Here is a 14803-nt window from a genome sequence, read left to right as displayed (position 1 = left end):
CTTAGGGACTGGATCCACCTAGCGACACTCACATCCCATGAATGAATACAAAAAACATCCTGTCCATCACCCAGCAGGCAGGGAAGTAACCTTTGGACTGGCTGGTTTTGGAATGCAACCAGGAACAGCCAGTTCAGAGGTCACTTGCCTGGTCACTGGGTAATAGACAGAAGGTGGAGCAGGAAGGAGAGAGTAGCGCAAAAACAGAGAGTCGGGGATTAAATGGCTTGAGTTCTCATCGGTTCTAACACACCAGCAATGACCTTCTCTCACTGTCGCTCTGCTGCAGCACAGTTAAAACAGAGGATCTGGGATTAAGAGAGGTCACGGTGGTACAGTGGTTCGCAGGGACCCTGGTTCAATTCCTGACCTGGGTCACTGTTTGTGTGGAGTTTGCACGTTTTCCCCGTGTCTGCGTGGGTTTCCTCCAAGTGATCTGGTTTCTCCCACAGCCTGAAAGGCGTGCGGGTTAGGTTGATTGGCCATGCTAAATTGACCCTAGGTTTTGGGGAATTAACAGGGTATATCTAAGGCCTGGTCGGTACAGATTCAATGGGCCAAATGGCCTCCTTCTGCACTGTGGTGATTCTATGATTCTATTCAATCCACATCTTCTCATTCCACAGTAACAGAGCTGAACTTTAACAGCTACTTATATCCGCAACACAGAAATTGTGACAGAAAAAAAATTGTCCATTATAGCCAACTCTTTTTGCAAGTGACTTCTGCATTAAATCCACTCAAGATGATTATCCAACATTAATTGAGGGAATGCTGTTTTACACCTCTGATTGATGTGTATTCAGGAATGGAATAATTGTAGGAAGGACAAAGTATACTTGCATGTCCTGGGGAGGTTAGATGCATAGTCTGAAGGACAAGAGGGAGAAACAGTGACGAGGGGTGGAGTGGGGAGGCAGTTGGGAGAGGAGTCAAGGTATCTTGGGGAAATCTTCTAAATACAGAACCATTGACACTGCAGTTTGGAGGAGGCTATTCAACCCATCATCTCTGGGATAGCTCTTTGTGAGAACAATGCAAATATTAACTCCATTTCTCTACTCTTTCCTCAAGCAATATGTCCCGGCTTCAAGTAATTATCAATTCTTCCTCTAAACCATGCAATGATCTGTTGAAGAACTTAACACTAAAAGAAAGAGTTTGCATTTATATAGCACCCTTTCCCATCCTTAGGATGTGAGCACTTCTGGATGGTCTCTGAAGCATTTCTGAAATGGATTCACTGTTCTAATGTAGGACACTCAGTGGGCAATTTGTGCACAGCAAGCTCCCACAAACACAATAAGACAAGTGACGGCTACTGTGTCCCAGTGATGTTGTTTTGGAGTGACAATGCCAACTAGCAAACAAAGAGTATGCTCCTTCTCTTCATAAAGGGCTTTGAATCTTTCACACATATTCTGAGTGAACAGATTGGGCCTCTCTGAGTGTCCAGCATTCCCCCAGTACCTCCTCCTTTGAAGTTTTGGCCCAGGTCATATGCTCAAATCTCAGGAGTTGGGACAACTTCTAAAACCTTCTGAGCCAATGGTGAAAGTGCATGTCTAACACCTGAGGGGGCAGAGTGAATACTGCACTGGGCAATATTCTTCTAAAGAACAGTGAGTAGCATAAACATTACATTGCAACAGTGACAATACTTCTGAAGTATTACATTGGCTATTAAGCACATTCAGACATCACTGAGGCCTTGAAACATGTTGACAATGAATGTACATCATTCTTTCTTTAATCATTCCTCCTCATCACTTTCACCTTTTCCTTTGAGTCTCTGTCTGCAAACTTTTGGAACATGTTGGCGTAAATCTTTTTGTTCTTCTCGTGATGTTCCTTCATCCTGTTCTGGCACAGGGTGATTTGAATCTTTGCCGCCTTGTTCTCAGGGTTAACCTGGAGCACCTTCTGGAAATCTGCCTTTGCCAGTTCAAACTCGTTAACACAAAGCCTTGCTTCGCCGCGTCTGTACAGAGCTTTCTCATTGGCTCGGTCAATCTCTAATGCCTGCGTGAAAGAGAAACCAGGGTTGAGTTTCACACCCTTACTGTCGATTAGAGGGATTAAAAATGACGTTGAGAGTCAAAAACTAGGTGTGCTTTGTCAGCATGTGACCAAAGAAATCATTTTTAAAAATAGACTAAGGTACATAGACCTCTGATTCTGCATATGCCCAATAGCAGCAGCAGGGGTCTGACAGACAGACAGAGAGATGTCAGGCCCCTGTTGCTGCAGGCAGCTTAAACACAGACCCTCCACAGCAATCATGGGGACATGGCCAATTGCAAGGCTCACAACTCATGGACATCCAGCCCCAGTTACCCCCTCCACCACCCAGACCAATTGTGCCCCACTCCCCCCACCGATTCAATCCCATTGCAGAGTGGCAGCAGGTCCCCCTTCTCTTCCCCCTGCCCCCCAAATCTGATTGGGCCACCCTTTATGCCCCACCCACGTAGGCCTCACCTCTCTATTACAGAAGCCCTACAGTGCAGAAGGAGGCCATTTGGCCCATCGAATCTACACCAACTCTCTTAAGAAGCACCCCATCTAGGCCTACCCCCCCCACCCTATCCCCGTAACCCTATGTATTTATCATGGCAAAACAGCACACCTTTGGACACTAAGGGGCAATTCAGCATGACCAATCCAAATAACCTACGTATCTTTGGGTTGTGGAAGGAAACTGGAGGATCCAGAGGAAGCCTACACAGACATTGGGAAATGTGCAAACTCCACACAGTCACTCAAGGCTGGAATTGAACCCGGGTCCCCTACATTGTGAGGCAATCAATGCAAGTTTTATAAAGGGTGGGCAACTGGCTACACCTGCTTAACCCTCCCCCTGATGACAAAGTGTCTAAATAAACCCCACCATGCCCTAATCAAAATCAGTCCTTCAGAACTTTCAAACTATGGAACCCCTTGTGCTGTTCAATTGTTTGATGATTGATTATGTCTGTGTGCCATTACTCAAGCCTGGGTAGAGGGAAACTAAAAGTAAGCTGGACATTTTAAAGAATTGAATACAATTGCAGTTCAGATATCAAAGCTGGTGCATCATCTCTGCGTATCTCTGAGGCACAGGGTACAACTAGCAATGAGGATGGAGAGTAGTCTAAAATTTCCTGGCTGGAGCACCATTCCTTGTTTGCCAGGATAGCTCCCCATGCTGTGAGGTCAATGGATTTTTCAGGGTTTAAGGACGTGTTGGCTATGAGGGCAGACAGTATGGAGGAAGCAGCACCGCAGGAAGGTGCTGGCAAAGATGCCAAGGAAATAGTACGAATTTCATGGCAGCATTGGGGCAACTGGGTTCTCAGTGTCAACTGGACACTGAAATGACCAATTAACTAATCTGTGACCAACTCATTGGAAAATACTTCAATTTTACAAATTAGCGAATGCCTTCTCATGAAGGATCATGATTTAAGCTCAGAAAACACTACGACCTTTATTGTGGGGTCCACTAGATGTGGACAAAAGTCGTAGGTAGAAGAAAGATTGTAATGAGGCACTCACTGAGTGTTAAAATGGACAGCGCGGGCTTGTAGGGCCAAAGGGCCTGTTTCCTGTGCTGTGTTGTTCTTTGTGCTTTGACCTTGGGCAGCTAAATTGAATCGACAATGTTAGATTGGAAGAGATTGCCCCCTCAGGCTCAGCGTCCTACACACAGCTCACCCAACCAGCTCACATACAAGGGTTATTAACAAAGAGATCTTATTGTCTTATCAAAATGTGTCCCATCACAGTCAGTTACATTCAAAATTGTGCCCAAATTAAGGCTCATTGATCATAAGACCATGGCTAGTTCAGACGTAATGCATGCTTAAAGGGGAATCACTTTGGAAAGAGGTAACTGAAGAAGATGAGAAGATGACTTCATTGGTTCAACATGTGACAAGGAATATCTACCTGAGAGTGTGGTACATCATGTATTTGCCATCCCCAATGGTGCAAGTCCAGGTAATTTTGAAGGAGCACTCAGTGGAGATCACAGAACTCTCACTGCTGCTTTCAACGTGGAAATATCTAAATTGAACAACAAACTCTGCCATCATTAACTCTTGCAACTTCCCTCACTCCTGGGACGGACAGTCTTCAAGCTTCTGGCAATAGAATGATTCCGGGATTGGCAACAATCACAGTTGCTGTGTGCTACAAAACCATCACCCAAGACACGTTCAGGTCCTACGCAGCCAAGGGCAAAAGCCTTATGTGGTAAACATGTTTGATAAACTTGGCTTCCAAGCGGATGACTCAAGTAGAGCACACATTAGTGTGATCGATGACAGTATATAGAATGCTATCCTTCCTAATTCACTGAGTTTGGGCAGGTACTGGTATGTTCTGAAGTTTTAAATTTGTAACAGTGTTTGTAAATTTGCCAATGTGGCACAGCAGCAGAAACACCTGGCAGCAGAGAGCACCTTGAAACCAATCATCTCATTGCCATGGATATCAAACCTAGTCATTGTGTGATGCAAATATAATGAACTGGGTCTATGCATTGACCTTAATGCAGCCAACAAAGCAATCATTCCAGAGAAATATCCACTACCAATGATTCAAGAGCTATCAGCATTATTTCATGACTCCACAAAGTTCGATATGCAAATAAGTTTATTTATTAGTGTTGCAAGTAAGGTTTACATTGACACTGCAATGAAGTGACTATGAAAATCCCCTAGTCGCCACACTCCAGCGCCTGTTCGGGTACACTGAGAGAGAATTTAACATGGCCAATGCACCTAATCAGCACATCTTTCAGACTGTGGGAGGAAACTGGAGCACCCGGAGGAAACCCAAGCAGACATGGGGAGAACATGCAGACAGTGCACAGACAGTGACCCAAACAGGGAGTCGAACTTGGGTGTCCCTGGTGCTGCGAGGCAGTAGTGCTAACCACCATGGTGCCACGACTGACCAATCGCTAAACACCTCTCACAGAACAAAGCCATCCTATAGCTTTTGTTACTCAGAGTTCTGCACCTAGCACATTCCAGTACAGTGGTCTTGTCAGATGTTGGAGGGACTTTCAACCAACTTGATGACATAGTTGACCATGGAAGGGACAAAGAGTTGTTCTCACTAGGCACACACAACGCAAGCTCAGCAAGGGTAAATATACTTACACAGCACCCAACATTAAGCTTTTAGAGTACAGAGCAGCTGGCGAAGACAATATCAAAGCTATTCTTGCACTTCCAACACCATCTAACGTGAAAATCATTCCTTGGTACTGCCAACTTTGATCACAGTTCCATTCCAAGTACACACAGATTGCAAAGCCTCTTTGAAAGCTATTGTGAAAATGTACAGAATGGGAATGGACAGTGAACAGAGTGGGTGGGATTTTGGAGTCCCTCCACCAGCGGGATCTTCCAGTCCTGCCTGAGTCAATGGGGATTTAAACAGATCATCATATCTGCCATGGGTGAACTTGCTGTGATGTGCCCGGGCATCTGAGCAAGCATTTCCGCCGGTCTTTGTGTATTTCAACCCACAAACAGAAACATATAACACTGTGGATAAATCAGGAAATCCACTTGGAACTTCACACTCACAGTACGTTGAAGGAAGCAAAGGTCCAGTCACTTACGCGTCATGCCCGTTGTCAGAAACCAGCTACAAATCTGCTGCTGCAGACAGGGAGGTTCTAAGCCTGCGATGATGCTTGTGAATATTGGCACATGTATCTCTACAATAGAAAGTTCATCCTCCACACCAATCACCATGGTCTGCCCTGGGCCCATTGGAATTGGCCCTCTTCCAATTCATTCACTGGTCCTGGGGGTAATTTTCAAGGAGGAGGAATGGTGCCGAGGTGGAAAACCCAGTAGCAATTCCAAAACAGCTTTTATGCAGGCTGGATTGTCCCCGCTCCCACCAATGGTAATAACAGGATTCTTGACTTTGAAAGTCGGGGTCTCCATTTTGATATCATTATCAGGCCTTTCTCTCTCCCCCACCCCCACCATTGGGTAGTCTATTTGAATAGTCTATTCAAATCTCAACAGCTTCCCTATGGCGTGCACCGGACAAGCCGATGTTACACCTGATGGGCTGGAGGTAAACAGATTAGTAAATTCCACAGCGGGAGGGGACAATGTCATGTGCTAGCACTACCCCGGCACTGCCCGGGCATTGCCCCCTTACAGTACTGGGGCAGTTCTGTGGATAGTGTTCCATAGTGCAAAGGCCAGGAGGAGACAGGGAGAAGTGTTCCATGGTGGGGGGGGGTGTTGCATAGAGGGGGATGGTTTCCTTCTAATTTTTTTTTCAAAGTTGAGACAAAGGGGCCCTGATTTTGTACAAACCTACGTTGCTGGCAGGGTGGGCTCATTCTGAACCCTCTTCACCAGCATGACGTTGTGGGACCTGCCCCTTATATTTTCTTGCCACAAAAGGCTGACAACATGATGGAGGAAGATGCCCTTGTGGTTACCACCCAGGTTTTCCCAGCCACTCCGCCCCTCTGTCAAATAATGAGAAAATTCCACCTCTTGTCTATTTCAATAGCAAACCTAAACTTATGATAATATGATCACTGTTTCCTAAATGTTCCTTCTAACACTTGATCCAATTGATTCTCCCCTTTCCCAGGATTGGATCCAGCAATGCCTCTTTCCTCACTGGGTTGAAAATGCACTGATCAAGGAAAGTTAGCAACGCACTTCAGAATGTCCCCCTCTTTCTCCTGTACAAGACCAGCATTCCAAACGACATTGGGATATTTAAAATTTCTCCCCCACAAGCCTTCTTCATCCAATCCAAAAATATAAGCACCCATTTTCAATCTAATTTATCCCACAAATGCATGTTGTTTTGCAATTGTTTCTCTCTTTAGAAATATGCTCAGTTGTTCTTTGTCACCAGTATTGTCAGTTTCATTGTCATTTCCTAATGATGTATTCCTTGACTTAGTTTGAAGTTTATTTATTAAAATTTATTTATTAGTCACAAGTAGGCTGACACTAACACTGCAATGAAGTTACTGTGAAAATCACCACACTCCGGTGCCTGTTCGGGTGCACTGAGAGAGAATTTAGCATGGCCAATGCACCCTAACTAGCACATCTTTCAGACTGTGGGAGGAAAGTGGAGCACCTGGAGGAAACCCATGCAGACACAGGGAGAATGTGCAGACTCCACACAGTGACCCAAACTGAGATTTGAACCCGGGTCCCTAGCACTGTGAGACAGCAGTGCTAACCACTGTGCCATTCTCTCTGTGAATAATTCTTTAACACGTGTCTTTGGTATTTGAACTCCACCTGCACCAGGAGATGCACTCCCAAGGAACAGTGCAATATGCGATGCCATTGAGCGAGAATAATTGCAAGTCTTCTGAAAACCGTCCCCAAATGGGGGCCTTAAACACACGTAGTCCCAAGATTATATGTAAGTGTTTTGAAAATGACCCCAGCTGAAGTGTATAGACTTGGGGGAGGCTCACTGGGAGCCTGGACCTGTGCTGTAAAGGGACCCTGCCTCCTGGAGTCAGTATCCACTCTGACACAGAGGGTCGTCCCAGCATTTCACACTCCTCACTCACCCTGTCACAACTGTCCACAGCCTTCAGGTACTCATTCAGTTTCAGGTAGCACATGGCCACATTGAGATGTGCTGCCAGGATGAAGGATTTGGCTCTCCGGCTTTCCTCCTGTGTCAGGCAGTATTCCTGCTCCAGCCACGCCACGATCTTCCTGTACTGGATCTGAGCCTGCTTATATTTGCCAGCCTAGGACGAGAACGATTCCAGGGAATGGAACATATTTAGAACCATGCACACACAGAGATACAGAATCACATTTCAGTGTCAGAGCAGGGTCAGCATTCTGGACCAGTATCAACTCACTGCTGGGCATTCGCAGAGCAATTCTCCCACTTCTTTTACTCCCAAATTGGCCTGGAATTTTAACCCATGCTTTTCACCTCTCGCAGGAGATCACAAGGTTTCAGGTGGGATCGGGGGAAGATGCACCAGATATTGGCTGGAATTTTTGGCCCTGCTGCAGATGCAGAGAGTTATTTAAACATTCATTGACGTCGGAGAGGGGCTGGAAGATCCTGCCCGCAGGAGGGGCTGGAAAATCCCAGCCATTGCTGTGGTGTGGCAGAGGCTGGGCAGATTGAAGAGTCTTTTCATGTCCCCCGTGTTAATTCACACACGTGTAATCCATTTCATTTTACTGTGGGTTCTTTTAAAAAGATATAATCAGCAAAATGTTAAACACAAATGAAGAAAGTTTAAAGCTATTTAGATAGTGCCGCCTTTCCAAATGTTATTTTGCTTTACTTTATACTCCTTTGTTAGAGTCCCCTCATCATTCTTAAAGTGAAGAGGCAGTAAAATGGGTCCCTTTGGTTCAATCCACACATACCAGTGACTAGCCTTCCAAACCCTGTGTCAGTAGCTCTGTCTGACAGGGAAGATCCTTTCCTATTCCATTGTCGTTTGTTAGTTTTAACCGGTTGATCAGTAATGAGCTGCGATGGCAGCCAATCGGGATGAGATAGTTTGGCAGGATGACAGGACCCAGTTCAAAGTTACCTTCATCTTTATGCTGAGGTGGAAACGTTTAAAAAGTTCCAGTTTGGCCAAGATCTCCCTCCAAACTAAGTTACGTTTACCACATAAATTAAAGTGCAACTTGTAAAAGAATGTTTATTCTCCTTCAGTGGAACATTCTGGAGCATGCTTGACCATTGTCTCTGGTGAAGGCTTGCTTATTTTAGTGCTACTTGCAGAATGTGATGGTATCCCACAGCATACATCCTGGGATATAAGGAGGTGTTTGGGACTGGTTTCTGGGTGCCACTCTGTAATTGGTCACTAGAGGCTTGAGTGGCAATAGGCAGAGGTGATCATAACCATAAGAATCATAAGAACAAGAAGCAGGAGTGGGCAACTTAGCCCCTCGAGACTGTTCCGCCATTTAATATAATCATGGCTGATCTTATCTCAGCCTCAACCCCTCTTTCCTACCCATTCACCATAGCCCTTCAAACCTTAACTAATCACAAATCTGCCCACCTCTTCCTTTGCTTCTTATCCTGTTATCCATCACGCTCTGTGGCAGTGAATTCCACCAGCTCACTACTCTTTAAGAGGAATAATTTCTCCTCATCTCAGTTTTAAATCTGTGCCCCTTATCCTAAAACTATGACCTCTTGTTGTTCTAGATTGCCCCGCAAGAGGAATCATCCTCTCCACATTTACTTTGTCAATCCCCCTAATCATCTTAGGCACCTCAATTAGATCTCATTCTTCTAAACTCCAGCGAGTATAGGCCTTAAACACGCTCAATCTCTCTTCATAAGACGAGAACTTCATCTATGGAATCAATCAAAGTTGAACATGTCCATCCATGCGTCGCTATTTGGACTGAATCCCATGGTTTGTCTCCATGGCAGCACAGCTTGAGACCTCGAACCATTGTAAAGAGCACTAATGAGCGAGGTTCCCAATTATTTACAGCAGGAGGTGATCTTACTATTGGCTTCAACACTCTTCCTCACCATTCTGTTGTAGCATTGATCCAATGGCATGAGCACCTTGGATTTTATACTGAGAGTGATAGCGATTAATAACCTCTATCAGTTAAACCGGAAAATCAGTGTGTGCGTATTGCGGGTGCATCAGTTCTGTTGGAGGCAGAGCCTCCCAGGCAAATACCTTAAAATAGAGCGTTCCTTTTTCCTTGACTAGGGCTGCTCGCTCCAATTTCTCCTGCGTGCTCATTTCCCAGGATTCTTTAGCCTGTTTGGGAACACAAAAGCGGCAGATTGGGAAGAATGAAACAGTGATGCTGGTGGTCACCACGTGATTGGCAAACACTGGTACAAACATGCAAATTCTTAAAGTAATTAGAGAAATCTAATAGCACAAATAGAGCAAGGCCTCTTGGAACACTGGATATTGATAGATTGACAAGGGAAATGTATTTGTGACCGTGTGCCTTTCTCTAATTCATAATGTATGCATAAATATAGCTAGAAAACTCGTGTTTACATTTGATTTCATACCCATTTCACTGCAGAAAAGCGGGTATGGACACTATGAGAATGTTTGGGGTTCCCTGATGCTCTTGGAAGATCACCAAGTGGTCCTGCAGCTGCCAAAGTTTGGGAATCCCTGATCTAAATGAAAGGTGGAATGGGTCATGGGGCAGAATGACCTCTTCCTGTTCCTACGTTCATCTAAATGAACGCCAATGAGCCCTTTGTAGTGAACACGTTCTGAAAGCCTGCACGACGTGATCATCCCCCAATATAATCGAGCTCCAGGGGGATTAGCAAATCACCTCCTTCCCTCACCTTTTCAAAGTTCTTCAGCAACACTTCATAATCTAGCTCTGCATTTGGTGGAACGTTGAGTTCAGGTTTCCCGAGATCACCAAAGCCGTATCTGGAACAAATAATGTTTTTTTTTAGGATTGGGAAGAATGAAACAAATACATGACAACATTAAACTCCACCCTGTCACCCACCCCCCCCCCTCCTATCCCTTATCCAGATTCCATGGATCTCACATATGAGTTTTGAACATTTCCCAATCCTTCCCTTATGTTGGACCTGTTCCCTCGCCACTGCAGAACACATCCTCCTGAGAGTAAATGGCTCAGGTGGGGGCTCGAAAGGACCAGTGTGCACAGTACTTTGAGTCCACCCTCTCTCCTGTCTGTAATACATCTGTTTCCACCACTTCACCCCCTCCCCAACAAAAAGCAAACAATTCATGAAAGATAGTGGAATGTGGGCAAAATAGAACAGCCTTGAAAGGGTTCAAGATGTCCTGTGCTCATTTATATGACAGGGACGGACAAAATTAATTTAAAACAACAAAAGAAAACAACAGCCCATGTTGTGGGGATGTCCAAGCAGTTAAATCTGTTGATATTTAACTGACAGATGCACGTTGGATGAGGGGAAGTCTTGGAATAAAGTTTCTCCAAGGGGCCAGTCACAAAGCAGGGTGTAGAGGCTCGACGTTAAGCAAAAGTTATCCAATTTATTCACCTTTGGGATCCATGTTGGTGGATTGAAGTTATATTTAATATATTTTATGGATCAATCAGATAACACTTCCCGTTCTTCCATCCTATGATAGGAATTGATGCTGTTGGCCGTCCCTGCCCAAACTAATGAAGGACATCTGAGGAACGTTATAGTGCATCACAGATTGGAATAATTTCAATGCTTCAACAAAATGTATTGGAAGGTTGTGAGTGGCCGTACAAGGACCATTTGGCCTTATCTAACCATGAGGACATGAGGTAGAGACATCTACCAACGGAGGCGATGGCCTAGAGGTATTATCGCTAGTCTATTAATCCAGAAACTCAGCGAACGCTCTGAGGACCCAGGTTCGAATCCCACCACAGCAGATGGAGGGATTTGAATTCAATAAAAAATATCTGGAATTAAGAATCTACTGATGACCATGAAACCATTGTCGATTGTCAGAAAAACCATCTGGTTCACTAATGTGCTTTAGGGGAGGAAATCTGCCACCCTTACCCGTTTGGCCTACATGTGACTCCAGAGACATAGCAAGGTGGTTGACTCTCAACTGCCCTCTGAAAAGGCCTAACAAGCCACTCAATGCAAGGACAACTAGAGATGGGCAATAAATGATGGCCAGCCTGCCCAGAAATGAATAAAAAACAAATCTCATGACGCTGGAATCACCACTGTGCAGAAACAGTGAAGGCAGACTGATTGAAATACAAGGAGACAGATCTTTCTGTCAGCTACATTCATTGGTCTGCAGTCACCAATATGTTAGCCTCACACTTACTCAGGCATCAGATGAAGAACGCAATGCTCTCCTCTCTGCATTTTCTCCAAGGCTTTGTCAACACCTATGGGAATGTCTTGGTCTTCTCCTTCACCAATCACAAACGTAACCTCTCTTTGGTCAAACAATACACCATCTCTGCGACCTTCTATAGAAACTGTGGATGAGAAGAGAAAAGATGAACTTTATACATGCCCCTTCCACTGAATTCTTTGCAAGAAATCTTTTAATTCCAAGCTCGATGGAAAGTCAAATGATATTCGGAAAATCCAATGAATTAGAATGGATTTGATCACAACTCCAGTTTTTGGATGAATGTTGGAAGTGATTGGAAAAGTTGCATAGAAATTTTTGAAAGGGTATCTACACCCATTTAGTGTCTTTAGCATTCACACCACATGAGGCAAAGGCCTGTGAGGAGCAACAGTTGTTGCTAAATCAGTTGGTATCTTTAAATCTGAGATAGATGAATTTTTGTTAAGCAAAGGTATTAAGGGATATGAGCCAAAGGCAGGTATGTGGAGTTAGGCCACAGATCAGCTATGATCTCATTTAATGGTAGAACAGGCATGATGGGCTGAATGGCTTATCCCTGTTCCCAAGTTCCTATGCTCCCAGTATCCACAAACTCTGAAGCTAGGTCTAGGCTTCAAGCTAGTCTCAGACCTCCTCAAGCTCCAAAGCCAGCTCCCTAGAAACCCAACAATACCAGATAGAAAACATCAGTATAGGTAATCATTTGATTTGATTTATTATTGTCACATGCATTGGGATAAAGTCAAAAGTACTGTTCCTTATGCTATATTGACAAAGCATACTGTACATAGAGAAGGAAAGGAAAGGGTGAAGAATGTAGCTAGGTATGAAGAAAGATCAACTTAATGTGGGGTAGGCCCATTCAAAAATCTGACAGCAGCAGGGAAGAAGCTGTTTTTGAGTCGGGTTGGTGTGTGACCTCAGACTTTTGTATCGTTTTCCCGACGGAAGAAGGTGGAAGAGAATATGCCCAGGGTCCATGCTGTCTTTGATTATGCTGGCTGCTTTTCCAAGGCAGTGGGAAGTATAGATGGAGCCAATGGATGGGAGGCTGGTTTGAGTGATGGATTGGGTTTTATTCATGATCCTTTGTAGTTTCTTGCAGTCTTTGACACAGCAAGAGCCATACCAAGCTGTGATAAAACTGGAAAGAATGTTTTCTATGGTGCATCTATAAAAGTTGGTAAGAGTCATGGCAGACATGCTGAATTTCCTTAGCCTCCTGAGAAAGTAGAGGCATTGGTGGGCTTTCTTAGCTATAGCATCGGTGTGGAGGGACCAGGACAGTGGTGGGCAAGACAGATGAACTCAAAGCATGGATGGGTACATGGGACTGGGATATTATAGCAATTACTGAAACATGGCTAAGGGAGGGACAGGACTGACAGCTCAATGTTCAAGGGTGCAGATGCTGTCGGAAAGATTGAACAGGACATAAGAGAGGAAGGGGAGTTGCACTTTAAATTAAGGAAAACATCATGGCAGGACTGAGCATGGATATATCTGAGGGTTCAGCCACTGAGTCTATATGGGATGAATTGAGAAATAAGAAGGGGGAAATCACTTTGATAGGGTTGTACTATAGACCCCCAAACAGTCGGCGGGAAATTGAGAAGCAAATGTGTAAGGAGATGACAGATAGCTCCAAGAAAAATAGAGTGGTAATAGTGGGGGATTTTAACTTTCCCAATATTGACTGGGACAGCCATAGTATTAGAGGGTTAGATGGAAAGAAATTTGTTAAGTGTATTCAGGAGGAATTTCTCATTCAGTATGTGGGTGGCCAGACTAGAGTGGGGGCAAATTTTGACCTCCTCTTGGGAAATAAGGAAAGGCAGATGATAGAAGTGCTAGTGAGGGATTACTTTGGGAAAAGTGACTATACTTCCAATAGTTTTAAGATAGCTAACGATAGAGAATGATAGGTCTGGTCCAAAAGTTGAAATTCTAAATTGAGGGAAGGCCAATTTTGATGGTATCAGGCAGGGACAGTTAACTGGGGGAGTCTGTGGGAAGGTAAAGGGACATCTGGTAAGTGGGAGGCTTCAGAAGTGTGCTAACCAGGGTTCAGGGTAAGCACATTCCTCTTAGAGTGAAGAACAAGGCTGGTAGAAATAGGGAACCCTGGATGACTCGAGATGTTAAGGCCCTGGTCAAGAAGAAGGAGAAGGCATGCATAGGCAGCTGGGATCAAGAGTATAGGGGATGTAGGAGTAGAATTAAGAGAGAAATCAGGAAGACAAAAATGGGACATAAGATTGTTTTGGCAGATAAGGCAAAGGAGAAACCAAAGAGCTTCTACAAATACATAAAGGGCAAAAGAGTAGCTAGAGAGAGAGTATGACCTCTTAAGGATAAACAAGGTCATCTATGTGCGGATGCACAAGATATGGGTGAGATCCTAAATGAATATTTCTCATCAGTATTCACTTTTGAGAAAAGCATGGACGTTAGGGAACTTAGGAAAATAAATGGTGATGTCTTGAGAAGTGTAATTATAACAGAGAAGGAGGTGTTGGAAGTCTTAAAGCACATCAAAGGTAGATAAATCCCCTTGATGAAGTGTATCCCAGGAGGCTGTGGGAGGCTAAGGAGGAAATTGCAAGTCCCCCAGCAAAGATATCTGAATCATCAACATTCACAAGTGAAATGCCTGAAGATTGGAGGGTGGCAAATGTTGTGCTTTGTTTAAGAAGGGCTGCAGGGAAAAGCCTGAGAATTACTGGCCAGTCAGCCTCATACCTGTAGTGGGTATGTTGTCGGAAGGTAATTTGAGAGTTGGGATTTATAGGCGTTTAGAGACACAAGGACCGATTAGGGACAGTCAGCATGGCTTTGTGAATGGAAAATCGTGTCTCACAAATTTGATTTGAGTTTTTTAAATGGGTAACCAAGAAAATAGATGAAGGCAGTGCCGTTAATGCTGTCTAGATGGACTTTAGCAAG

At 44.4% G+C, this 14803-nt stretch overlaps 1 protein-coding gene across 4 annotated transcripts in view; it reads right to left on the bottom strand.

The window, feature by feature from the left end:
- Positions 1-14803, bottom strand: part of LOC145357082 (peptidyl-prolyl cis-trans isomerase FKBP5-like) — a 106584-nt gene that overhangs the window by 4545 nt on the left and 87236 nt on the right. For 3 of the 4 annotated variants that reach the window (XM_080210178.1, XM_080210179.1, XM_080210181.1), the window contains exons 5-9: positions 11822-11978; positions 10339-10429; positions 9698-9781; positions 7574-7759; positions 1777-2022 (exon numbers count right to left, since the gene is read on the bottom strand). In XM_080210178.1, coding sequence (XP_080066304.1) covers positions 1777-2022; positions 7574-7759; positions 9698-9781; positions 10339-10429; positions 11822-11978 — 764 coding nt within the window. The remainder of the gene's footprint in view (positions 1-1776; positions 2023-7573; positions 7760-9697; positions 9782-10338; positions 10430-11821; positions 11979-14803) is intronic. The other variant, XM_080210180.1, reaches the window with a different exon arrangement.

Source organism: Carcharhinus amblyrhynchos, chromosome 22 (assembly GCF_965287045.1).
Source record: "Carcharhinus amblyrhynchos chromosome 22, sCarAmb.v2.hapA, whole genome shotgun sequence".
Taxonomy (NCBI): domain Eukaryota; kingdom Metazoa; phylum Chordata; class Chondrichthyes; order Carcharhiniformes; family Carcharhinidae; genus Carcharhinus; species Carcharhinus amblyrhynchos.
Note: the sequence above shows the minus strand (reverse complement) of the source record. Positions and strands in the feature narration are given on the sequence as shown.